This window comes from Protomyctophum bolini, assembly GCF_963924005.1.
Source record: "Protomyctophum bolini genome assembly, chromosome: 16".
Taxonomy (NCBI): Eukaryota; Metazoa; Chordata; class Actinopteri; order Myctophiformes; family Myctophidae; genus Protomyctophum; species Protomyctophum bolini.
Window position 1 is genome coordinate 21719219 of NC_137877.1, and position 27322 is coordinate 21746540.

A 27322-nucleotide genomic window follows, 5' to 3' on the forward strand; every position below is an offset into this window, starting at 1 on the left:
GCACACCTCATATATCCAAACCTTGTATTTTTCAGGACTCAAATCCAAAACCATTACATCTACAAGCTCCCCCCCCCCCTCCCCCCCTGCTTACAGGAATGTGTCTGACCCCTGGCCTTGGCAGCAGGAATGTGTCTGACCCCTGACCCCTGGCCTTGGCAGCAGGAATGTGTCTGACCCCTGACCCCTGGCCTTGGCAGCAGGCAGCGGAGCAGCAGCTGGGAGGTCCGGTCGCTGGTCCGGAGCAACAGCAGAGTTCTGAGTCTGACTGCACGCTATGGCAGCACGGCCCCAGCCCCCCCCCCCCCCCCCCACCACCACCACCACCACCACGCTATGGCAGCTTTTTGTGGGGTGTTTTTTTCCTCCGTAAATTAACACATTGGATCCCTAGGAATATAGGTATACTATATATACTTGTCCTATAAATTAATTACGCTGGGTACTCATGGCGAGCAGGCTCGCCTTAAGATGTTTGATATCGCTATAAGATTACCTCGCTGTGATTCATTTTTGGAACCGCTCCGGTTACTATGCACGGTTTTAGTCATGGCCTTTGCACGCTCTTTTCTCTGAAACTACGTCCGAGGTTTTAAACTATTCGCCGGTCATTTATGATTATCCGGTGATCGCGATTGGAACAATGGTGTTTTCTAGAGCAAGGATTGGCTGTATTTTAGCTCGGTAGCTAGTAGTCATAGTGGAATAGCCTGAAATCACCCAGCATCCAAGTACCACCACTTTTGTCCACCAGATGGCACTCAATGTATTAATGCCCCTACTCCCATCACACTGCAGCGTCACACAGCAGCATCAAACGTACTGTAGCAGATCTGCAAGCTCGAAACGTGGCGCAAATTAAAACAAATTGAGGCAGTCTTTTGGGAAGTGTCCTAAATTCCAATGAGCGAGAGAGAGAGAAAAGAGTAGAAAGAGAATGTATATGGTCTCTGTCGGGTGGTAAACTCATTATGTCCAAAACTGTTACAGTCTACTTCAGGATTCAAATCCAAAAGACCCTTGGATCCGTGTATATGTATCTTTTCCCTTTTTGCTTATATATGATGAATTCCTGTTCTGTTCTTTTTGCTTATATATGATGAATTCCTGTTCTGTTCTTTAACTACATAGAAGTGTCTATTTGTATGTCTCTATATGTTTTGATGAATTGAACAATGTGGACCCTGTTGTAAACAAGTGTAATGAACAATGTGGACCCTGTTGTAAACAAGTGTAATGCTTAATTGGGTTGTCCACTCACAGTTAACAGTCTCTGTATTGAGTTTGTGCTTGAAATGTACTGTAATTCTAGAAACTGTTAATAAATATTTCAATCAATCAATCAAAAAAAGTTTCGAGCTTGAGGACCTGATTCTTTTTGTGTGACACTGTAGCGTTAAACTTATAAAAAGAAAAATGGGTTTCTGCTCGACAACAACAATATACAGTACATCAATCAATGCACTGCGCCTGACGCTTGTTGCCATGTCCAGAGAAAAGGCGCTACAAAAAAAAGAAAAGGTTTAAGCATGTTAACAACGGAAAGAGACTGAGGAAGAGGGAGGAAGAAAGAAAAAAAGAGAAGAACACAATGCACAATCCACCGCTGGGAACGAAAAGTTAGAATGAAAACAAACAGAGGGCCGCCGAGGGGCCCGCTCACTCACGCAAACATGGAGGGAAGAGAAAAAAAAAACACACACACACACACTCTGGAACAAGGAGTCGGGGGGCGGATGTGTTGGATTGTACAGATTTGGAACTCGACTGAGATTTGCAAGTGGGAGTTTTGAGTGGGTGAGTGAGTATTTATGACGCGCGCGCACACGTGTGTGTGTGTGCGTGTGTGTGTTTGTGTGTGTTTGTATTACTTGTGAGGGGCAGCCACAATGTTCCCGGCATGTATAGTAGAATGTTTGGGAAATAACACATTTTGAGGGCATTTTTCTGGGTCCTCAGTCAACCAAGAGAAATGCTTGGCTTATTATTAACCCATCCAGGACGTGTTTTAAGCATCATTTTATACTTTTATAAAAAATCGTGAAAATGTGGCGCAAAACTTTGAATATATATTCATTCAGAGCGAACGTTTTGAACTCAAATCTTTGCTTACATATTTGCAGATGGGGGTCGGCGGCCAATTATATATAATTCCTAATTAATAAAGTCCTTGACATAAAATTGTTTGAAAACCTGCAATGATGTCTACTGACAGTAGAAACATTTTGTAGAATCTGGTCTCAGTCCTAAATGGGTTAAACAATATTTGGGGAGTTATACAGTATCCTTACAATTAGGAACAGCATCATATCTCTGCAGTCGGGCAAAATATTAACTTTGATTGATTTGAAAGATATTGATTGTGTGTGGGATGCATGTGTGTGTGTGTGTGTGTGTGTGTGTGTGTGGGGGGCTTCTGTGACTATTGTTTGATGTTATGTGTTGTTTGAAGTTGGTCTTGTGTTTGTTTGGCCCCACTGCAGTATGAGTAAACTTGTGGCTGCATGTGAGTTCACCAACATGTTTTACGATGTGTGTGTGTGTGTGTGTGTGTGTGTGTGTGCGTGGGCACACTCACACATGAACCAGCCCAGCATCTCAATAATGTCTATAGACCGTATCTACATCGCTGTCGGGGAAGAACACCTCGTATCTCCAGTACTTTAATTAACACTCTTATCGCCCAGCGTCATTTGGATCCCATCATTAAAATGGAGCTGGACCACTTTGGATTATTATTATTATTACATATTTAATAAGGCGGAGAACTCTGTCTAGGGCGATAAGAGTGTTAATATTTTCATATCGTGCCTGTCGGGCGGAAACCTCAAATGTCCAAAACTGTTACTTTTCAGGATTCAAATTCCAAAGCAGCAAAATGAGCAGATCGACGAGTTCAAAACATGATGTTGCTTTGCACCGCGTTTCAAGGTTGTGGATCTGCTACTTTTTATGCTGTCATAATAATAAATAAATAAAATCGTCACTAAAAACTTAAAGTATGGAAAAATAAGGTTAATGATAAGGCAATGATTAAATTGATACCCTATTTTATCATAAAAGAGTGTCACATAAGAGTAGCCTAGTGAAAATCTTTTTTTAAATGCTTTGAATATAATACATTCAAAAAGGAATGTTTGGACCCGACAGCAACAATATTTCATCTTTTGTTGTGTTTTTCTTTTTTTGAGGGGTGCTAGCCCGTCCTATGCCCAGCTTTGTGTGTCTGTGTGTGTGCACCACGGAAATTATTTGATTGGCTGAGCACGGAATGTGATGTATGATGACTCACTTCACACGAGTGTGATTGTTTTCATGCTTGTAGCTAGTAAGTAGATCTGCTACTCTTTTTTAATTTGAATCCTGGAAAGTAACAGTTTTGGAGGTGTCCACCCGACAGAGACGAAAAGTTAGCCGACTGCCGCTTTTGGCTATTTTTGGATAATTGCTATTTTGGGAACTTGTGGAACTAGTTTTAACCACATAACAGTGAAAGTGCTTACATTTGTCTGTGGGTTTTTATAAATATTCAACCAATAAAAAGTATTAACACAAGCTTGTGACTACATAATAACTACATTGGATCCATCATGGGAACAACTTATTTTTTTTCCATTTCCTGAAAAGTAAGAGTTTTGGACATATGAGGTTTCCACCCGTACAAGAACACTACATTTGTACATTATGTGTGTGTGTGTGCGCGTGCATGCGTTTACTTTTCTCTGTGTGCTTACTGTACAGTAGGCGTGTGTGTTTGTGTGTGTGTGTGTGTGTGTGTGTGTGTGTGTGTGTGTGTGTGTGTGTGTGTGTGTGTGTGTGTATGACTAAGTGTGTGGGTCTTGGGTCTGTTTATGTAAGCACTTGTGTGAGCTCCTGCCAAGAGAGAGAGAAGTGTGTGTGTGTGTGTGTGTGTGTGTGTGTGTGTGTGTGTGTGCACGCGCTTGGGGGCCCCTTCCCCCTGAAGAGCTTGCGTGACTAGAGTGGACGGGACAGGAGAGGGGTGAGGCCACATCCTGGGATTTTCCTGTAGCGGCTGTTCAGATAAGGGAAACGCTCTTGTCGGTATTGCTTACAAAACCCCCTAGGGGCCCATGCGGGAGGAACCAGTGTGTGTGTGTGTGTGTGTGTGTGTGTGCGCTTGAGAGAGGGGGGTGGGGGATTGAGAGAGAGAGAGAGAGAGAGAGAGGTTATTTGATGATAAGTAATATCATTGTGTCAGGGCAGAAAGAAACCTCATATCTCCATATTATTCTTTTTTTTTATTACAAAAATGAACACCCTACTTGATCACACAAAAGCATCAAACGTAGCAGACCTACAAGCTCGAAACACAGCTCGAGCTTTATAGATATATGCTACTTTCGATGCTTTTGAATTTGAATCCTGAAAAGTAACAGGCATTGGGAGAGAGACAGAGACAGGGAGAGAGACAGAGACAGGGAGAAAGAGAGAGACGAGAAGAGTGAGTGAGTGAGTGAGTGAGTGAGTGAGTGAGTGAGTGAGTGAGTGAGTGTGTGTGTGTGTGTGTGTGTGTGTGCGACTGCACGTGCAGGCAATGAGAAAACCTGTCCTTTGGCACGGGGCCAAGATTTAACACAAGCAACGCCTGACACCACCAGATACTTGACTGGACTGTTTGCACAACGACTGTTTTGTGTGGCGCGCACGCATGCACGCACACGCACACGCACAAGCACACGCACACGCACACACTGACTCCTACCAGCATGTATTAGGACGCATGCTCTGTTGGCTCAGGTTCCCAGTCCAAGTTACCATGCTTACACTTAAAACGGATTGCTTCCCAATCTCATAACATGTTTAATTTTTATGACACAATCTTATTTCAGTTGCAACACAAGCCGTGAGTACAATGTAGTTGTACAGTGTAGTATATAATTATGAATAGTTTTGTAAAAGAATGCAAAAAGTCAGGTTTCTATTTGCATTCTCAAACATAGAGAGAATTCCTGGAAAACCCTTGCTGTCGGGCAGAAACCCGTTATTTCCATATTCTTCGCAAATTCACGCTACAGTGTCACACAAAACACATCAAAAGTAGCAGATCCGTTATTCTGGTTTGGAACATTAGCCAAAGATATTTGATCTACAAGCTCACAACATGTCGCAAAACGGTTTGGTGAAGAGGTTTTGTGTAGAGGGGAGGAACAAATTTAAGGACCAAGTGTAAAGCCAACTCTGTCCGGTCAAACAGTCTACAATAGGGCTTACTGTAAGTGCTTAATCAGACTAAGCAATTCAGTCAATTATAAAATAACTATCTATTAGAATGTCTTGGCGGTGTTTGAGGACTTTGTGCACCACTACCGTATGTGTAAGGCCATAACTGCACCAATGATTCGCCATACAACTCCTTGCAACCAAACTGTTGCAAGTAGTTGCATGAAACCATTATCCCAGTGGCAGTGCACCACTCAGTTCACACGGGTGTGATTTTTTTTAATACATTTTGAATGCTTTTACTTGTAACAGATTAGATTACATTGCAGTATTGATACTTGTATTAAGTAAAACATATGAGTAATTCTTCCATCACTGTTAATACTCTTGATACCAAGAATAAATGATGTAGTAACATAATATCACTCTAATTGAGTAATATGCCCAACACTGCGTTAACACCAAAAATGGTATGAAAAACTATGAGTGTGTAATTTCCTAACGGATATCTGACAACAAACGTTTCCTGCCCTTTTAGGGGCCTCCTGCAAACATGGCCGACGACAAGGTCGCTGAAACTATTTTCTTTTTGCAAGTTGCAGACTGTGTGTGTGTGTGCTTATGAAACCCGACACCAAAACATAAGTCCCTTATCCACCATCATCATCATGGCTGCGGCTTCCTCTTTCACAAGCAGGCCATTATGGGATTGGCCCGACGCAAAGAGAGCTAGCGAGCCCCTTTTTGAAGCAAAAAGCTTTTTGATGTGCATGACATTCACTCAAACATCCTTGTCATTCAGGGAATGAGGTATAGAGAGCCTTCAGAGGATTTTATTTTCGTGTATTTTCGGTGTCGCGTAATTAAAGTGAAATCCCAAAGAAGCGACGCAGCCAGGGACAGAGGTCTATAGCCATTCTATTTGTGACAGTCCCGGGAAAGCAGTGGGAACACAGGCTTTACTGTGTTCATTCACCACCGGCTAATATCTGCCATCCACCGTCAAAGTATATTGCAAAGCGTTGAAAAGTCTGTATATTATGAAATACATCAGTCTGGTCAATTCCAGTTGGTGGCACACTGTTGGGCCGTGAGTATATTGCAAGTGGGCCCCACCTTCTTCCAAAACAGATTAAATGCACCAGTCACTTGAATACTTTATTAGTTAGAAATGTAAACAGCACAAGGTACAGTGTCCGTTTCTACATATCCTACTGCAGCCCTCCCCAGTTTTTGAATGTTTTCACTAATCTTTCAAGACCCACATAATATTTTGTTCTATGACTATGTAATCACCAAATATTTCAAAAGAAAGAGTGTCTACTTTCATCGGGGGGAAAAAGTGTGTCACCGGGATGCTCTGTGCTTTAGTTATTGGCAGTTGAATAGCTTGTTTTCACCAAAAACAATTTCTGGGAACAGAAAGAAGAGAAAAAATGTTTTTCAAAATCCTATAACATGAGACTAAACTGGCTGGATTTTTATTAGATCACATTAATTCTCACAGGTTGCGGAAGAGCGTCCTCTATCGCAAACACTGCGCCTTGTATCGAAATGAAGAATATATTTGTCAATGGCAGTGAATGAGCTATGGCTAAAAGGAGAATTAACACAAAAAAGGTCCTGGGGACTTGTTTCCACTGTGGTTCATAGTGTAATGGTTGTACAGCAGAGCTAAGCAGCAGACCAGACCAGTCATGTTTTGCAATAGTTTAGTTGTTTGTGTTGCCTGCACTGCTTCTGTTTACGTTAAGTGTTTGACCCCACTGGAAACAGTTTAAATTGAAAAAAGTCCAACAACTAGAAGTGGACAAAGCACTCAACTCCAGCACTTGAGTCAAAGTAGAGATACTCCCCGTGAAATATTACTCCACTATAAGTGGAAGTATCTGTCAAATATTGTACTCCACATTGACTCCACTACATTTCTAGGAAGGGAACAAAGGTACTCATTAAAAAATAGCAAAGAGCATTTCAGTGCTGTGCTGTTTAACCACCTAAGCATCCATAGTCTGGGGGCGAACATTAGTCAGGAATTACCGATCTACAATCTCACAGCGTGTCACAGATCTCTTTGTCATAGAGATTTAGTGTGTGGAAGCGAAGAGAAGAGAAGAGAAGAGAAGAGAAGAGAAGAGAAGAGAAGAGAAGAGAAGAGAAGAGAAGAGAAGAGAAGGCTACATACAGTACATGAGAGATAAGTTTCAAACAAGAGTTGAACATATACTGTAGCTATTAATAGATAGGACTGTAAATTAAGACAACTTACAAACTTACAACATACAGAACAACATTTGGAGAGTAATGAAGAAAAAAAAAGAAAAAAAAGGAGAACAGAAGTTGATGTAAGATTTGCTCATGAAGTTAGGTGACTGCCAGAGTGCTGAGAGAGAGAGAGAGAGAGAGAGAGAGAGAGAGAGAGAGAGAGAGAGAGAGAGAGGGTGGAGTAAGTACCCAGGTGAGCTTTACTTAAGTAAAAGTACTCAGTTAAAGGCCTGTATTGAAATTGTACTTGATTAACCAAAGTACTGTCACATCGCTGCTGTCAGGCAGAAACGTCTTATCTCCATATCTTTCACTTTTTGTGTCATACAAAAAACCTCAAAAGTAGCTCGGCTCTCGTCTCTTGTTTTGCACATGTAAACTCGTAGCAGTAAAGTCATGCCAGAGTGAAAATAAATACTCAAGTAAAAGCTGAAGTAGTTGCCGTAACTTCCCACCAGCACTGGAAAGGGAAGGGGAGAGCGCACGAGCGAGAGAGAGAGAGACTAAGAGAGAATATAAAAGCATGCCAGCAATGCATAGGGGAATACTATCTTGATGTGAAAACATTTAGTTCCAGCAGATCCTGTACACAGATCGCTGTTCTCACGCAGATGTGCAGGAAAGGGCCAAGCGGAGAGACAAGTAACACCCAGCGCACAGCGCAGCCATGGGCCACCACAGGCCATAGGTCCATCCTCCTGTCACTCACTTGATTAATGTCCTCCATTTATACTTCCATGACCCTGAGGGGAGGGAAAGATCCTCCATTCTAGTTTTTTTCCCCCCCTGCTTTTACGGTTGGTTGTATAATGCCGGTATGTGTATACGGACGGACGGACGGACAGACGGACGGACGGACGGACGGACGGACGGACGGACGGACGGACGGACGGAGACAGACAGACAGACAGACATGTGGGATATGGCCGTTTTAGCCCAAGGAGTGTTTTCTGTGCAAAACTAATGTTGGTTTGACACGTCACATGCTACTTAAAGCATGATGACATTTAGATGTTTTTCCCCTTATAGGTTGTTAATGGTATGGTCACATTATGGTAATTATGAAAATTGCTCAACATATGCAAGTTAGCATCCGGCAGTTTCTACATGCTGGGGACCCAGACTCAACATTTCTAACATAAAACGTTGGTGTACTCAAACATGCCTGCGTTCACATTCTGGCAAGTGGACTATATAGCAAGAGATGGAGTAATCGGTCCATGCGTTGATTGTGTTAATTTGTTATGTTCCGTTGAAAATGCTATGGTGGTCGCCTCTGAAGTGGAACGATACAGAAAGGGAGATAGATACGCTCTAAAAAAAATGCTCTAACGTGGGAGTGGATGAGAGCTACGTTTTTGCGACCATATGGTTTCCTGGTCCCTGGCTTCAATGGGAATCCAATTCAAAAATGTGTCAAAATAGGTACTTGGCAGTTTGGGTTTTAAAAAAATATGTGTCAAATGCGTCATTGGCAGAGAATTAGTTTGGACATATGAGGTTCTTAGACTTCCCAATACTACTTTTGCTGATTTCTTTTTTGAATCCTTAACAGTTTTGGACATACAGTACAGTATGAGGTTTCCACCCAGATGAAATACAAATCAGCTCTTCAGACTCCACTTTAGCCCGTAGCACTTAATTTAGCATGTTATTTAGACAGATACCATATTTGGTTGACCTGGCATCCTATAGTTTATATAGTTTTTGGATATTATACTTTTTTAGACTGATGTACTCTAGATTACTGAGGCACTGACTGCACTGCCTCTCTGCATTTGATATGTGTTGTTTACCTTGCTTACTATCACTCTGGAATAGAGGGTATGCACATCATCATCATACCTGCCCAGGCCGCCTACTGAGTGCCAAAACACTACTTTCTGACCCTGACAGCCCATACATCTAAATAGGAATGTGATTGCACTAAACAACGTTAAACTCACTTTGCCACTCGATTTGCCTCTCACTTTATGCATGCGCATACCTTCTAAAATAGTCTGCTAAATGCCCATATTGTAAATTGTAATTGGAAATATTTGGTTACAAGTAAAACTCCAGTATTCATAATGATGATAACTGTGTAAAAGTAAAAGTAAGTGCTGACATCAAAATGAGTGCAGACACTCAAATAAGTGCTCAATAACAATCTGCTGACATCAAAATATGTTTAAAATAGTACTCAATATACAGAAAGCCCGATTTCACATGTTTTCAAACATCTTAGACAAAAGCATAAAATAAGTTTTTTATCAATAATATCTAAATAATATCTTAAAGTTTAAAAAGTATATTTGCCCTCTGGGCGTAAGTGGAGTAGTATAAAGTACTGAAAAAATATTCAAGTAAAGTGAAAGTACCTCAATGCACACATTGTACACTCAAGTACAGTGCTTGGGTAAATACTTTGCACCACTGGCAAGAGCCAACCTGGAAAGAGCATTCCTAAGAAAAATACACAGTGATCACACACTATTCATGACACCACGCCTGTTTCTGTGTGTGTGTGTGTGGGGGGGGGGGGGAAGGTATCAAAATAGCATTCAACACAGTGGGCTATTCTTGTCTGTTCTGGGTTGTTTTCTTTTTTCTTAAGTTAATGCCGTGGCTTCAACCTGGGCAGGCGCGTGCACACACACACACACACACACACACACACACACACACACACACACACGCACACACACACACACACACACACACACACACACACACACACACACACACAGCAGATGTCATCAGTACAATGATCATTATCACCAGTTTTGATCAAAGCCGCTCTATGTAAAAGGCCAGTGTTGGTTTAGAAAAGAGAAAAAACAACGACATTGGCTCCCTATTGACTGTTCTAAATTTAGACTCCAAATGGGGGCAGACTTTTTTTATGGTGTGGCTTAACTTAGTTGGCAGAAGGGGGGACAGACATATGGTCTTCAGTTTGAGGAGAACATTGTTTACAAGTGGGGGATACTACTCCGTGCAACCTCAGAGATGAGCATGCGGTCAACACGACATAGAGTGACCATGACACTGGCCCTCCCGATCAAAACAAGGCATGCTGTTATTATGAAAGACGGGAAACTGTTTGTGAGGTCTGAATCACTCTGGTTCACATTGCAAAAAACATTTCATTTTCCACACTTTTGGTTCGTCACTGATAAATAAATGCCACATTTCCTGGCTTACGCTGTCTGTCACTGTTTGATGTTTAGGAAATTCCTCCATTACCCTGCGAGATGTGAATCATAACCATCAAATAGAAGACACTAATAAGTCTTCTGTGTTTGTGATTAAGCCCTCCAGAACCTTTGGATGGTCGGTCATGTAAACAGACAAATCCTTTCTGGCTTCTAAATATCGCTGCCGAAACCTTTTGTGGTGCTTGTTCGCCCTCCAGAACAACAAAGCTTGGGTGAGTGCGCTGGTGGTGGGATCGACTTGAATCATCCAACAAAATGTAAGGTTTAGGAAGAAAAATGAAAAGAATAATTCAAACTCTTTTCCCCTGGCGGGTTTTTTGCTCTTTGCATTCACACGATATTCTTGAAAAATGAGTCATGCAGACCTACGAGCCAACGCGGGACACGGTTCAGAAAAAAAAAAAAAAAAGCTGTCACCTCCCTGAATTGTCCGTTTTTCCCTGAGATGTTGATATTGGGCTGACAGGTGAATTATGCTGAGGTTTAAGGGGGAACGTTTAAGTAAAACACATGTCCTTCAAGAGAAATGTCCTGACGATCAGTTCATCAGGATTCAATAACAAACAAGACAAGACTTCCCCCCGCACTGAAACGATCATCCTTCCCCCTCTTTCTACATGTGGCAGACGTTTGCCAGGACTTAAGTGTTACTCTTCCAAGTCAGATTTTCTGCTCTGTGTGCCGATGCCGGCGCTCACCGAAAAAAGTCGATCTACAAGCTCATAAGGCGCCGCGGCAACGACGCCTTGTGAGCTTGTATATCGGCTATATTCGAGGCACCACACCGCATGGCAAGAAAGGACAGTATATCAAGCCCTTAACTCTTTCCTCCTGTCTCCTTCCAGTGTCATCTTCTTTGACAATAATGTCATGTGCACATAGGGTGGTGTTTCTTTGTATTGCCCCATTTAAGTTTCCACTGTGTATGTTTCCGATATTCCTAAAAGACTGGCCAAATTATAAGCGAGAGAGAGAGATATGGCGTCACCGCACCGGCTGTAATGGGGAGCAGACTGCAGGATGTTTTCAATGAACTTGAAAAGCCAGTCAACATTTTTCTCAAATTTCCAACAGTGTCACACAAATATGTCACCAGCAGTGCAGAGCCACGAGTGTTCCAAAATATCCCCCAATACTGCCTCGTAAAGTCACGCTATGGGGGCCAAACAGACAAATTTGTTCTAAACCGATCAGCGATTTCAAAAGATTATAAAAAAACAAGTGTTGCTAGAATAACTCGCACCCCCCTCAAAGAATAGCCTTTCTTTGTTCTTGTTTTTTTCCCCCTTTTTTCTTAAGTCTTTTCTTTTTCAACCCATTTACTGGATCTTTATCCTAAATTCTAGGCATGTCCCCACTTGAACACTCATCCACCCGGCCGTTGTTTTGACTGGGGGGAACCTTTAAAAGTAAATCTAGGCTGATGCTATCGTAGTTTTTTTTCTTTTTGCAAGGCCGAGTGCAGACTCTCCATGTTGTTTGGAGAGAGCTGTTGGTGGATCGTTCTTCTTCTTGCGCCATCATCTGCTTCACGTTTTATCTGAAGTGACTCAGGCTGGGAGAAGACCCACATTATTGACTTGGCCCTGAGCTAGAAGATTAAAACAAACCCTTAAATAAAGTAGATAGATAGCGGGTGGCTTTATAGCTGCACTTTGTGTTTCGTTTTAAGTGGTACAAATGTATAGATCACTCTGCGTCGTTCTGTATACAGCTCTCAGTCTCTTCACTAGACACAGTGTTTCCCAAACAGTGGGTCGGGACCCATTTGCGGGCCACGGACCCATTGGGACGGGAGTTAATATCCCTTTTTTTTCTCCCTGGAAACCAAAACGTCTGGGTTTCCGAGGCTACTGATGTACAAGCTCGCAGCGCGACAAAAAAAAAGACATGCTGTGAGCTTGTACATATGCTATTTTTGAACCCCACTTTGATAATCACAGATTCTCGACTTCTACTAGAGTTGACAGCTTTAAGACACTCGGATGAAACGAGAGCCGGTAATCGAGCTGCCAAAAGGGTCAAATATAAGTTACTTGATTACTTTACAGAGAGAAGAACACGGGAAAAACAATGGCGTGACACGTGACGCTGCCATTCAATACCCGTCCAATTTAGAAGGACTGGCACACTCTGTTTTTGGCTCCCATTGTTGTGCTGGTATCAGGTTGGGAGGCTGAGCATGCCAGTCAGCATCCAACTCCAGCTCAGGTTCCAAAGAGCTCACTCACTCACACTCACAGACACGCGAAGACCAGACAGAAGAAGCCAAGGTTATTGCAGGTGACTGAAACTATATAAAACGAAATAACAGAACGCTTTGCAAAAGCCTTTGCAACTTGAACTTTGCGAGTTGTTTTACAAAACTGAAACAAACAGAAATTATCAGTATCCAATATATTCAACATATAGCAGGGTTTACAAGCGGAAATTGAAAAGGTGAAGTCAACACAAAATAAAAATAAAAACAAATTAAAGAAATATGCTTATCGTGCATATCTGTTTGGTGCTTTTGTGTGACGATCAAGAAGGGCATTGATTTTCAAAAATAAAAGATATATGGAGATGAGAGCTTATTGCCCGACAGCAACCATAAGCTTCAATACTGTATAAGCTAGCATGGCACAAGAACTCCCTGACACTCTGTGACGTGTGTAGTGTTTCAGGTGTGTCTGCCAGCCAGCCAGACAGCCAGCCGGTCGGCATGACCGGTCAGGGGGTAAAGGGTGACATGCCATATATGTGTGCATATCGTCACTGTCGAGCAACATCCTCTTATCCTCCATATTCTAACCTTTTGTGTTTTTTTGGGGTACATTAGAATCCTACTTGATCATACAGTCATCACACAAAAGCATCAAAAGTAGCAGATTTGCAAGCTAGTTTCGAGCTCGTAGATCTGCTACTTTTGAATGTGAATCCTGAAAAGTAACAGTTTTGGACATACGTATGAGGTTTCCTCCAGACAGAGACCATATAAAAACAATACATGCATGCCGTGGGAAGTTAAATGGGTATAGCTGCTCTTTTTCTTTTCTCTTTTTGAAAATAACAAAAACAATGGAATGTTTGTGCAAATCTTCACGATTTGGGTCCCAGAGGGGAAAACATTTAAAATGGGGGGCCTGTGACTAAACATCAGCAATCCGTTGGTCATTGAAATTCAAAAGGTTGAGAATCATTGCCATAATGGACGGACACCTCCACTATCATCCTCTCTCCCCCTCTCCCTCTCTCTGCATTTGACCCGAGCCATAGGCAGACAGACAGACAGCCACAGACTAGTGTCCAGCCTGTGGGAGGATGGATGGAGGAATGGGAACTGAATCACATGACAGCAGCCATGTGCATCCTATCAGCTGACAAACAATGTCTCTTTGTAAAAGTTCCAACAGTCCAACTAAGAACTGCTCACTGTCTGAGAGAGAGAGAGAGAGACAGACAGACAGACAGACAGACAGACAGACAGACAGACAGACAGACAGACAGACAGACAGACAGACAGACAGACAGACACAGAGACATCGAGGGACAGAGAAAGATAGAGGAGATTTGTAGCTGGAGATAAGCATGGCCTATTGAACATTTCCAAACGATTAGTATCATGATTTATACCACTCTAATTTATAATGGTAATAGTTTTCCAAGTCAACTTTAAAGCTTAATTTGAGAGCCCGTAGTGCAGTGTGAAGCCCATGGCACTACTGGTACTGTACCCAATCCCCATGCAGATGAATCCGTAAAATCAATGGCTTTAAGGATTAGAACTGTCAAAGATTATAACACCAAGCGTTAGAACTATTACTATATTGTTTTAACTCCAGCGGAAGGCAGACTGAGTAATGTGCTTTTTGAGGGGTTTTTTTTCTCATGATGACTGCGAGATGAAATGAGATAAAACATTAATTTATGAATAAACACAAACGGTTATCACCATAGAATATGGAGACAAGAGCTTTCTGGTATATCAGTCCGATATACACTGTCCACGATACACTGTCCACTACGGCACCACCACTGCTGCCCTCAGAGCAAGCAGAGGAGTTGCAACAAACAATCCCATCACAACAAATTTGTATCCATTTCTATGGATGTTTGTGTGTCACCTCAGTCTAAGTGTGGGTGTGTGTGTGTGTGTGTGTGTGTGTGTGTGTGTGTGTGTGTGGTTGTGGGGGGGTTCAGCAAAGGTTGAACTTGACCCTTGTCCGCCAAGCCCGGGGTGAAAGGAAGGGCAGGAGGGAGAGGGTGGGATGGGGGCACGTCAACCCTGGGAAAGCAGAGAGGCAGTGAACGTCTCCCCGCCTGAACTCTGCTCAAGCTTTGACCTTTGACCTTTTGAGAGTGTAACGAGGAGGACGACATATATGAGTATGGGGGTGGATGGGAGTGAACTGCCAGGACCACCTCTCACATGTTGTAGACACAGTAGAAACACTGTTTGAAAAAGGGAATGAGTGAATGGGTCGGTGAGTCCAAGGCCCATAGCGTTTACATTCCACCTGTAACCGCCTCATCACGTCCATTTGTTAAGATGATAGCGGAGCATGCTGATATAAGCTAGCTAGTGGTGACTGTATGCCGTCGTTGGCGGTGGGTAAAAACCAAGCCCCCAGAAAGGCTGGCCAACGTTGAAGCCGCGACTTTTGACCACCAAAATTTGGTGGTCAAAATATGGAAGTAGAGCGTTCCTCCGGGTGCAGTCTATCCTATCCAGTCTATCCGCACTCTATCCTTTATAACTATATGGTAAAAACCATTTTTTCCAGGAGACTGAAAGTGTGTTCCTGTGGACCCAATGTAGTTATTATTTTAGTCACAGGCTACATCAGCGGGAAAATCCATTGTATCCTATATTAGAATTTGTCTAATGGGAGGGCCGGCCTGTATTAGTAGTGATAGGACAGTAGGCTGACAGGACATGGGGAGAGAGACGGGGAGTGACACGCAGCAAAGGCCGCCGTGATCGGGACTCGAGCCCGCGGCGTGCTGTCAGGCTACATTGTAACCTAAGAGCCTGGACAGCTACGCCATCGGTCCAGGCTGTGGAGAGGCATTTCTGACTTAATATCGTTGTGATTTGTAATACAGCTTTGTATTTATTGAAATTGGTTATTTCACAACAATTACGATAGGGAAAACACTCAGAACTCAGAAGTAGTGCCATGATAGCACTATACAGTATATGCAATGGCAACACAAGCTTTTTATTGGTACCTAGTGGGAAAGGCCAGGTTGTTTTACACACAGTAGAAAGGCCATGGAAACTTTGCTCCTGACAAGTCGGTATATCGACCACCTGAGCGCTCATTATAAAGATGTTCGTCGATTACCCTTTTTCATTGACAAAAACTAAATAAAAATCAAGCTATGATGACACTCTAAAACGAACTATTGACAATTTCCTCAACAAATGAAAACTAGGCTAAAATGTTAGGGAGGGACTAGTGGAGTCGAGAAGAGATCCAGTAGAACTAAAAGACAAGTAATTTTATGTTTGGTTGGGCTCAGGTGAAAATAGGAGATCTACAAGCTCACGTCAGTTATTTTCAGCATGCATGAAAAATAGTTTGTAAACAAAATCAACTATACATTTAGTCGAATAAAACTAAATAAAACTGTATTCAAAATATTATGGGCCCTATTTCAACCCCCTTATCCCTAAACGTCTTTGCCTTTTTTTTTTAACTATTAGTAAAGCTTGTAGATCGGCTATTTGAACTATTCAAAAATGTTTTTCAAAATAGTGAAAAAGGCAAAGAAGTTTAGGGATAAGGGGCACTGACGAAAATAGGGCACTATATATATCAAAATGTGCTGTCAAACTATCAGTAACACCAAAAAAACCTCCACAAGAACTGCTATGGGCAGTTCTCTACCTTGACCACCGGGGTGGGTTGAGGCAGCCAACCAGCATGCTATTATGTATGAGAGGTTTCAAATAACCAGCTCCAACAGCTAATAAATCGATGTGTCATTGTGGTGTGTTTGTGTCCACTGTGCAGTGTGCACCACACCACCAACGCGCTGCTGCTCCGCACCCTGCGCTGCAGACCCAGGCCTGATCTTTGACCCTGATGCCGACGCCCATTCTGGACTAGTGGTTCCCAAAATAAGGACACCAGGTTGAAAAGTGATGAAAAGTCATGGGTCTGCTTCTATGTCCAGTCTGTTGCAGTGTGGGCTAAACTGGCAGCAGAAATGAGGGATGGAAGACTCATTTGGTGTGTTCCACTTTGTTATCGTTTTGTGAACAATGAGGAACTTGTAGATTGTGTGACATGCCCTTGGATGAACTCGTCAACAGTAAGGTATCCACATATCGTCTCTGTCAGGTGGTAACCTCATATGCCCAGAACTGTTCCTTTTCAGGATTCAAATAATGCAGAGCTTTCCTTTATTTTTCTCATATTCCCTTTGTGGCTCCAGCACCTCACCTAAGTTTTTTCAGCGGATGAGCGGTGGTTCTTTTTACATTTTTGTCAGGATTCAAATAAAATAAAAATGGCAAAAATAGCAGATCGACAAGCTCAAAGCGTGTGGCTTCACGTAGAGTTCCGAGGTTGGGGATCTGCTACTTTTGTGTGACGCTGTACACTACAGTATGATAAAGTAGGTGGTTCATTTATGGAAAAAAAACAAAACAATGTATATGGAGATAAGAGGTTCCTGCCACAACAGCAACAATATGCAATGAGGTAGGTTAGGAACAGGGAGGTGTTTAGTTTATTCTGTCAGGGGTTGGAAGAAGTACTACCATGTACAAAGACTGTTACATCTGTAAAAGTCCGGTATTAAAAATGTACTTGAGTAGAATACAAAAGTATTTTGAAAGCATCAAAATACACTTTCTAAGTATCAAAAGTACCAAAATACTAGACTCAAAACACAAGAGGAAGAGGTCAGGTCACATGACTTCACACAAAATGACAGTGAGGCTAGAGGCGCCACTGGGGGAGAATCAACTCGACAGCTCGTCTGCCACAGTGGGGAGAAGTAACTACAGAACATGTTCACTAGAGTTTCCATTCATTGATACTTTGTATACTTTTAATCCACCACATCTCAGAGGCAAATCTTTATTATTATTATTATTAGAAAACATACATTGACGACTTTCGGCCTTACTTTATATCTAGAGCCGCCAGAGTCCTGCAACGGGGCCAGATATCCATGGGTGAAAACAGGTGAAAATCTACTTTTATAAGTTCACAGGGACGGGCGGTATTGAACTACCGTAAGCGTGGGTGGGGAATATTTTATCGCAACAATCTATGTTTCCGCCCAAACAATGTCACTTGTGTAACTTAACACAGCAGGCCAGTCAGTTGACTTAACTCACAAAAACATATTGAACATATAATATATAATACCTTCAACCTTCAAATTAAAATCACCTGACAATGTAAACAAAGCCATGTGCGTACTGCGTGTATGCACATTCTCGCACGTGGCTACTGGCTATATATTGAAAGTGCCCTCAGGTCTTAATGGGTCGAGTTAAAAAAAAGGAAAATCAGGGTTCTTTCACCTGTGGTGTGCCAGCATCTAGCCCAGGACATGTGTGGCGCACTGATAGCTAACAAGATTGCACATGCATGACTCAATATGACTCACAATGACTCTTAAAGTTTATTTTCCTCCCCCAATGAAGTTATAGGCCCATGTGGAGAAAAGTGACATACAGTATCAAGTGAGATTGATAGATGGATGAGCAAAAAATAAAAAATAAATACATCCAGTTGTAGCCAGAAGACAGTAAAGATGAGAACAGTGTCACAGACCGCTTGTTTTAGAGAGAGATTGTATGACAGAGTTGTGGTTGGAATTTTGTTTTGGAGATTTCTTTGGTGTTTAAGGAATGAACTTAATCATTGTACAATCAATGAAGCCATTGTGCTGATCCCAGCAACGGGAGGTATGCAATTTCTTAAGACTGTACAACATTTCAATGTGATTTAATTTCATCACACTCACATGCACCCTTATAAAAAACCCTATACTGTACTTAGTTGACCAGGGATCCCACAGGGGTCTATTCTTGGTCTCCCGCTCCTTTCTTCCCAACATGAAATCTGTAAAATCTGCTAGGTACACTTATTTTCACTGAATGTGAAGGAACGCCTATGAAGGAACATGAAGAATCAAGAGGGCTAAATAAATGTCCTTGTCAGGACAAGGACAAGACGTTCCTTTCCATTGTAAACATAAAGGTCGAAAGCAGCTCTGTTCAGTTCAAGTAGAGCATCCTTTATTTATTAGTCCATAGCAAGAAAATAATTAACAAAATGCAGTTGACCAACGTGTTTCAAGAGCTGTGGACGTTAGTACAGCAAGGACTGTGGTAACTGTGGTGCTACACGTAAATGCCTACAGCGTCACATAAAAATATCAAAAGTACCAGATCTGCACATTTCAAGCTTGTCGATCTGCTGCATTTGCCTTTTTTATTATTTAAATCCTGAAAAGTTAACGTTTTGGACATACAACTTAAGGTTTCCTTCCACCCGACACAGACAGATATATTATTAACAGTTCTGTGTCAGTGAGTCCTCCAGACTAGAGGGGGGCGGAGCGACAGACAGTGAGAGTTTGTCGGATGTAACTCTTTCCTAAAACCAGATTCCGCAGCATGCCTGGCATGCCTGATCAGCCTGTCTCTGCGATGCACTGGGAGCAGCATTGTTATGCACACAGATCTGTTCCAACCGTTGCTTATAACACTTATCAGTCTTGGCTTTGAACTGGCACATATTTGACTAGTTTCCCAGAGACAGCAAAGATCCTCTCTGGTGTCTGACTGGCCCTGCATGCTTGCTTTCCCTCTATGGCTAACCTTAACTTTAACTCAATAGAGGGCAAACCGATATACATCGGTCCGGTTGTTTGATGACCTCGGTATCGGACAATATGCAGTCGAATGTGTCCTGAATGACTTTCAATATGTATTTTCAATATTTTCAAAAAGTTTTCAAACAAGCTCATCAAAAACACAATGCATTGTGAACTTGTAGATTGGAATTGGAATAGGAATGACCCCAGCATGCATCCATATTCTGGAGGGAGCATTAAAAATAGCTGATCTATGAGCTACCAAGTTCAGAGCCAACTGAATTTAGTTCAGAGTGTTTTAATCCTTCAAAGTCGGCCATGCCACTGATGACCTTTCAAAATTGTATTTTGAAACAAAATGCCAGAGGCCAGACTGAGGATTAACGAAATCAAGTTAAGCTTATGCGTTTACTTTAGATTCACTTGTTTTGCTTGTTCATCAAATATGGGCCAAAAACATTCAGGCACTGAATGCATGATTCTCAACCAGGGGTTCATGAACCCAAAAGGTGGGTCACCGCACATTTTTAACATGGTCTGTTCCACTGGCTCATGTCTTCATCTGCTTATTATACGTGACTTTGGTTTTGTTTGTCTGTAAAGTCACTTGTAAATATTGGTAGTTGTGGGTTGCAAGATTTTTTGGGGCTTTTTTTAGGACAATTTAACAATATACAATTTAGGAATTTAGCAGACACTCTTAATCCAGAGCGATTTACAGTAAGCATGAACAAAAACATGGTAATACATACATAAAAATAGTCATCAAGAATCATATGTAAGCTTTAACAGCGGAATAGGACCCACAAATGAATATGTTTTGGTGGCAAGGACTCTCAATACAAGATTTGTGATTAAAAGATTATTCCACTTTTTTCCCAATATTTATTTTCAATAAATTTAATTGAACATAGATAGTGCCAATAGTGCTCATTTGGCCTAGTCGCTTCTTTTGGGCTGGCTTTCATAGACCGCTGGTTGCTTATTTCTATCGCACAATCTGGCAACACTGGTCTTCACACAACAGATACAGCTATGGGGTTTCTGAGGCAAACCAAGCTGACACACTGGTGGTGGAAAAAGTGCTCAGATTTAGTAGAAAATACCACAATGTGGAAATACTCATTGACAAGCAAAAGGTCTTGCATTCATGCTTTTTACTGACTGAAAGTATAAAAGTCACACCCGTGTGAAGTGAGGGGTGCTCTTATCATCATACATCATCACATTCCGTACTCAGCTAATCAAATCATCCATTATGTCATTCCGGCCAATCACTTTTGGCATCTTCCCTTTTCTGCCCTCACTTTTATCCTCAATATGTTCTTTGCTCAGCCAATCAAATCATCGCTATGGGGTGATCAGCCAATCATCAGCCAATGTTTGTGTTCACACAAACCCTCAAAGCTGGGCATGAGAGGGGATAGTGCCCCTCAAACATTACAATAAAAGCTTAGAATATGGAGATAAGAGGTTTCTGCCAGACAGCAACAAGTCATTGTTTCTACAAAGTTCTGGAATGATGTACGTAAAGGAAGTAAAGGAAAAGTACCTCAGAATATTACTTAAATGCACTCCGGTACACCACTGGATATAATAGAGGAAGAAGCACCGTTATACTATATTGCACCAGCTCACGATTTCAGAGAACAGATAACGCACAGCTTTTTGAGTCAAACCAAAAGCTGAGAAGAAGTGTTGCATTCTTGCGTTAGGTAAATTGAACTGTGTCAGTTCAGTCCGACAGTCAACCCAGTGTGATATTGACCAGGCTGTATTTGTGGCGTGTTGGTGTGTGGAGCGGAGCGGTGCAGAGCGAGGACCCCGGCCCTGAGGAGACAAGGGCCCCCAGAGACTCCAAATATTTGGGTGAAACAGGTTAAACAAACACAGAGATAGGGGAGAAGAAGTGCCCGGCCCAACCCGCCTCCCGGCCCCTTTCCACTGACTTCTCTCAGACGTACAGAAACCTTGTATCTCCATATCAGGGCTGTCACAATTATGACCTTTAGCTTGACAATTAATTGTCACATAATCGCCGATTAACGATTTCATTGTGGGTCTTTAGACTTCCCAAAAATGTTTTGCACAGGGGGAGATGACATAAAAACAACAACTTAAAAGCACTTACTGACAATGACCCGATACCAATAATCTAAATACAAATCTAAATGTGCCATATTTAATATTTTATACTAAAGATTTGTAACAAAATAGTGGAAACAGCCGATCTACAAGCTCACAACGCGTCACAACGTGTTGTGAGCTTGTCGATCTGCTATTTCCACAATTTTTGAAAAGGTTTAAAAATGTAAGAGCCTTTCTCAACATGGAAACAATTATGACAATTGTGCGAAATGACTGCGACTATCTCAAATAAATGTTATTATATAATAATTGTGACAGGCCTAATCTCCATCTTAAACGTTTTGTGTATGTTGTTTTTGACATGTAACAGTGTCCAGTGTCACTCACATAAATGCAGCGAAAATAGCCGAGTTACAAGCTGTGAGCTTGTACTGTACAGCATCTTCTATTTTAGTTCCCACAAAATGTTGGATGTGTGTGTGTGTGTGTGTGTGTGTGTGTGTGTGTGTGTGTGTGTGTGTGTCCGTTTGTCCGCCCTGTCTATCTGTCCACAGGGAACCCAGCGTGTCAACGCCCTGGCAAGAATAGTAACTTTTAAAAGGAAATGTCGCAAATGGGCATAAATGTTGTTCACCACAATCAGCAGAATTAGGGTCAATCTTTTTCTTTTAATGACAAATGGATTCTCTGTGCCAGTGGTCGTAAGCAACTAGGTCAAATACTGTACTTCAGTACAAGTAAGATACTTTGTACTTTGTACAGTCTGATGCAACAGCGTGAGGTAGATAGTTGAACCTTGAGGATGCTTTTAAGTTTAGATAATGAGACTTCACTTCAGATGATGCAGCAGGAATGTGTTTGTGTAATAATGGCCTGCCAGTTCCTAAGGCACCGCAATTAGTTTACCTTTGATCACTACGCTTGATAAGCTAAGGAGCCACTGAGTGTGCACACGCACACGCACTCACACACACACACACAATTTCATTATGAAATTGTCTGCTATTGAAATACTTAAATCAAATCAAATGTAGGTTTTTTTCTCAAAAGTTCAGCAATCATTGGAGTAATGGGGACAGCAACACACACACACACACACACACACACACACACACACACACACACACACACACACACACACACACACACACACACACACACACACACACACACACACACACACACACACACACACACACACACACACACACACACACACACACACACACACACACTAAGAAAGTTAACAAGGTAAAAAATCCTGAGCCTTTGCCATCAGCTCACTTCACTTCACATCTTGTTCAGTACAGGCCAGGGACTATATTGGGATTAGGTGTGCCTAAACCTTAACCATTAACATCATAAAAAATAGGGCTGTGAATCTTTGGGTGTCCCACAATTCGATTCGTTTCCGATTCTTGGGATCACGGTTCGATTCAACTCGATTCTCAATCCAAAAAAGGTTTTGTTTTTAATTCAAAAGTATTTTTTCCAGATTCAAAACAATTCTCTATTCAAAATAATTCTCAATTCAATACATAGGATTTCATCACGATCTACTCCAGTCTTGTGGCATGAAAGCAGTGTACATTTCTTTAAAAAGCTTATTGTAAAGGTTTTATCAACTGAATGATGTGAACACAGACAGGTAAGTCCAAGACAACAACATGTAAGCTACAAAACGTTTTAACTTCTCAATGAGACTGACACTCGGTTACTTTTTCACAGTTACCAGAACAATACATTCAAGTAAAAACTGTTGTAAAATGAATCCAATTGGTAGGCTTAGGCTAGCTGGTAGTAAAAATGCACACATGCAGAAACCCATAATGTATTGCACAGGTTGAACTCAATCACTTGTGTTAGGCACAGAGACTAGGGTAAGCTTACATTTCATATCACAAACACCATGTAGTGAAAACTCTGTAACAAAACAAAAAAACAAAAATCGATTTTTGGAAATTATGAATCGATTTTGAATCGAATCGTGATTCTAACTCGAATCGATTTTTTTTGACACCCCTAATAAAAAACTACGCCTAACCCTAAACCTCACAGAAACTATGCCTAAACCTAACCTCAAAACCACATCCATCCACCTGGGCGAAACAAGGGGAAAATCAGTAGCCTACTACAGTCGGTACAGTGTGTGGGTCTGGAGCTCACCTTTGAAGTAGCTCTTGACCTTCAGGTAGCCCACGCTGAGGCGGAGGACGGACAGCTTGTCCAGGCGTGTGCGCACGTCCTCGTTGAAGGGAAGGAGGTCGGTAAGGCGGTCCAGCTCCCCATTTAGCCGATCCCGGTGGCGCTTGGAGGGGTTCGACTTGATGACTCCATCTGAGCCGGGGATTTTCTTACTGTATGCCGGAAGGAAAGGGGGGGCAGAAAGAATTGACGTCAGAATTATTGGAATTTAAAAAAAGGTAGAGAAAGACCCAGCATGGGAACATAATCCAAAAATAGCCATATAATGAATGAGAAATATTAAATGATCATACTGGAGGCTAAAAGAATATCGTATTTGAAAGAAAACTATCAAAAACACATCACATTAAACAAATAAAAGCCTGAAACTGGTCCGGAAAGATGCAAACATTGTTTTTATCTAGAGTCAGATTTACCTTTACAGACTAATTTTGAAAAGCCAAACCACACTCCGTATCAGCGCCCATGGGTATTTAGAAAAACGTGATACAGCAAAATATCGTACATATGGGCATTTTTGGCATTATTGATCATACATCGTACAGAGGCTAAATTTATAGTAGGCTACAAATACGATAATTACCATACATCTGGAAACATCGTGCGTCAGACGCGCTGTGAGCTCGAAGATTGGCTATTTTTGAGGGGCGAGGTTTAATGTTTGTTTTTAGTTCAATGTTTGTTTTAAAAACGCCATTGACAATGAAGGGGAAATTTACGTCATCCTGTCCCTAACACAAACATTAAATGCCATTAACAATAAAGAGAATTTAATGTTTGTTTTGTCACTGTTTGTTTTACATCACCATTACATCACCTAATCAACATTTGATTTTGATTTGATTTATTTGATACTGTATATTCATGATACAATTCATAGAGCAGTACAGAATTATCAGGATTGCACAAAAAGTCAGAGGACTTATTTCCATTGTGATCCAAATAAATAAATAAATAGTTACAGCATAATGATAAGAAGAACATGTGTACTAACTACTAACATTACAATACTAATGACATTTACAACCGGCCATCATTAGATCAATAAACAAAAGACAATAAATAGATATAAATAGATAAATACAGCACTATACTAACTTGCCCATCAGCCACTGATGAATTAGACTTCAACATGAGTTAGACTTCAATATATTAGCTCCCCTAAGTAAAAACAAATTACTCTTTCGGACAAACTTCATACATTCCGGGGTACCACAGGGTTCTATACTAGATGCTCTGTTACTGTTACCCTCTACAACAAATCTTTTCACCGGAAATAGCCGATTTCAAGCTCACACAAGTTGTGAGCTTGGAGATTTTCTTTTTTTGCCTAATGTTCAAAAAGGGCCCACTATCTCTGGCTAAAGTTGTATTGTACGCTAACATAATAGCCAGGGCTGTTCTGTTTCAATCATTAACATAAAAAATAAAGTTTTAAGTAGTCCTGGATTGAGCAACGCATGACTAGTCTACTTTTCAAAGGCTTCCAATGTTCTGAGAATAACTGGTGATAACGACCTGTTAAGAAAAACGTCCTGTTAAGAAACAACTAGCATACATGTATGTAAGGGACATGTAACAAGAAACAACAAGCATGTGAGAGACATCACATGTAACAAGTTACAACACACTCGTTTCCTGACTGACACCACAAAGGAGCGGGAGAGCAAGGAGAATAAGGACCTGTGTTGCCAAGTCTGCTTATTATAAGCAACTTTGGGTTATTTATTTTGTAAAGTTTTTTGTTGGGTTTTTTTGGTTCTTGTTTATAAAGTGTACTTATTTGGGCTTTCTTCTTAATGTTGTTTAAACCAGTGGTTCTCAAGACATTTTCAAGTCAAGGAACACTAAATTAATATGAAGTTTGTGCTAAGCAAGCACCCACCCACAATTTGTGCTGTTTTTTTGAACGTTTTTTCCTTTTTAAATAGCAGATGTACAAGTACAAGCTCACTGTGAGCTTGTAGATCGGCTATTTTCAAATAGCCAAGAGTCCTCATTTGGTCTAGTACCCTAGTTGCTTCTTTTGGACTGTTCATAGACCTTATTTCTCTTGCAAAATCTGGCAACACTGATAAGGACCCCTTTTAGCTTGAATTCCTTGTGAATCGTGCCCTGACTCAATTCAGGGCCATGCAGGGCAGGCAAACCATCCAGCCAGCACACCACAGCGTCTAGTCCATGCTTCCTTCGCCTGCATGTATGTATGACACATTCCAATAAAACAGGAACAGTGCTATCATTCAACAAGTGCTCTCTACTCACTGATGATGAAGTGGAAGGAAGAGGATGCAGCCATAAACGTGACTAACAAGCACCACACCACGGCTCCGCTCGTGAGTCATCATCCATCATTAGCCTACTGAGATATACAAGTCAGACGAGACAGTCGAAAAAATGCCTGGGGGCCACCGACTTCTGCTGCCGCCATATGGCCCTGCTCTGAAGACTGGAGGGGAGAGTGTTGCCCTGCTTATACTGTGAGCAACTTTGGGCTTGATTTTCCTGGAAAATCACTTGTATATATTCGTTAGTTGCAGGTTTAGTAGTAGCTGGGTGACCAGATATCCCGTTTTGGCCCGGGGGTGTCCCGTTTTCAAGCTGCGTGTCCCGAGTCCCGACAAATCTCCTAAACACTAATATGTCCCAGCTTTCAACATTAACAAATACAATTGTCCCGGTTTTTGGCAGAATTAAGATAATAACAGTTGTTTTCAGTGGTTACATAGGCTTGTATCATGTTATTTTCAAGTAAAGATGCTAATCAGAAAACATGAACAAATGCATTGCGTGTCTGAATCCAACACTGATGCTGATGTTTGTCATTGCCTGTATGCAGCACCTATTGTGCGTATTGCGTGCATGGACATGAATGGGCGCAACAAACGTGCACATTGATTTTGGTCCTGGTATGATTTTGGTCCTGGTATGTCCAAATATAATGGCCCTAGGGTTGCGTTTTTTTGGCTTGTTCCTAAAGATTTTCCCAAGATTTTCTTTTGAAAATAGCCAGTGCATAATGTTTAAAGTGCTCATGTGGCCTATAATAGTTGCTTCTTTTGGGCTCGTTGTCATAGACCCTGTTGCTATATTTCTCTCGCAAAACCTGGCAACGGTGGAGACAGTCGAAAGCATAGCAAGAGCAGTGGCTCCCGGTCTGCGGTGCAGCTGTTAGCGAAGCTATACGCAACAGCACCATGCTGAAATATGACACTGTCTGCAGCACACGGATCACCTTTTACTATAGCGTCACAATGTGTGTTATAGCGCCGAGGCCATGTCAGTAAATATGGCCACTGGTAAGTAACGGAGACCTTGTTTCCATTTATAAAAAAATGTGCTAAAGTTATATAGGGTGGAAAATCGGAAACTTGACCGTTTGAAACGTTTGCGAGATTTCCCATCGTTGCCATAATGCATGGGTGTTCAACATGCGGTCTGGGGTCTTATGATTGCTACAAGGGGGGTGATGTACCAAATATTTGTGTCATATAGGCTTGCTATACATCAAGTCACCATTACATAATTAATTAGTAAGGAGGTACTGTAACAGT

The 27322-nt window shown here is 41.6% G+C and overlaps 1 protein-coding gene across 3 annotated transcripts in view; it reads right to left on the reverse strand.

Annotated features, from left to right (window-relative positions):
- Nucleotides 1–27322, reverse strand: part of ahr2 (aryl hydrocarbon receptor 2) — a 71987-nt gene that overhangs the window by 34783 nt on the left and 9882 nt on the right. For all 3 annotated transcript variants that reach the window (XM_080785862.1, XM_080785863.1, XM_080785864.1), the window contains exon 2: nucleotides 23730–23920. In XM_080785862.1, coding sequence (XP_080641988.1) covers nucleotides 23730–23920 — 191 coding nt within the window. The remainder of the gene's footprint in view (nucleotides 1–23729; nucleotides 23921–27322) is intronic.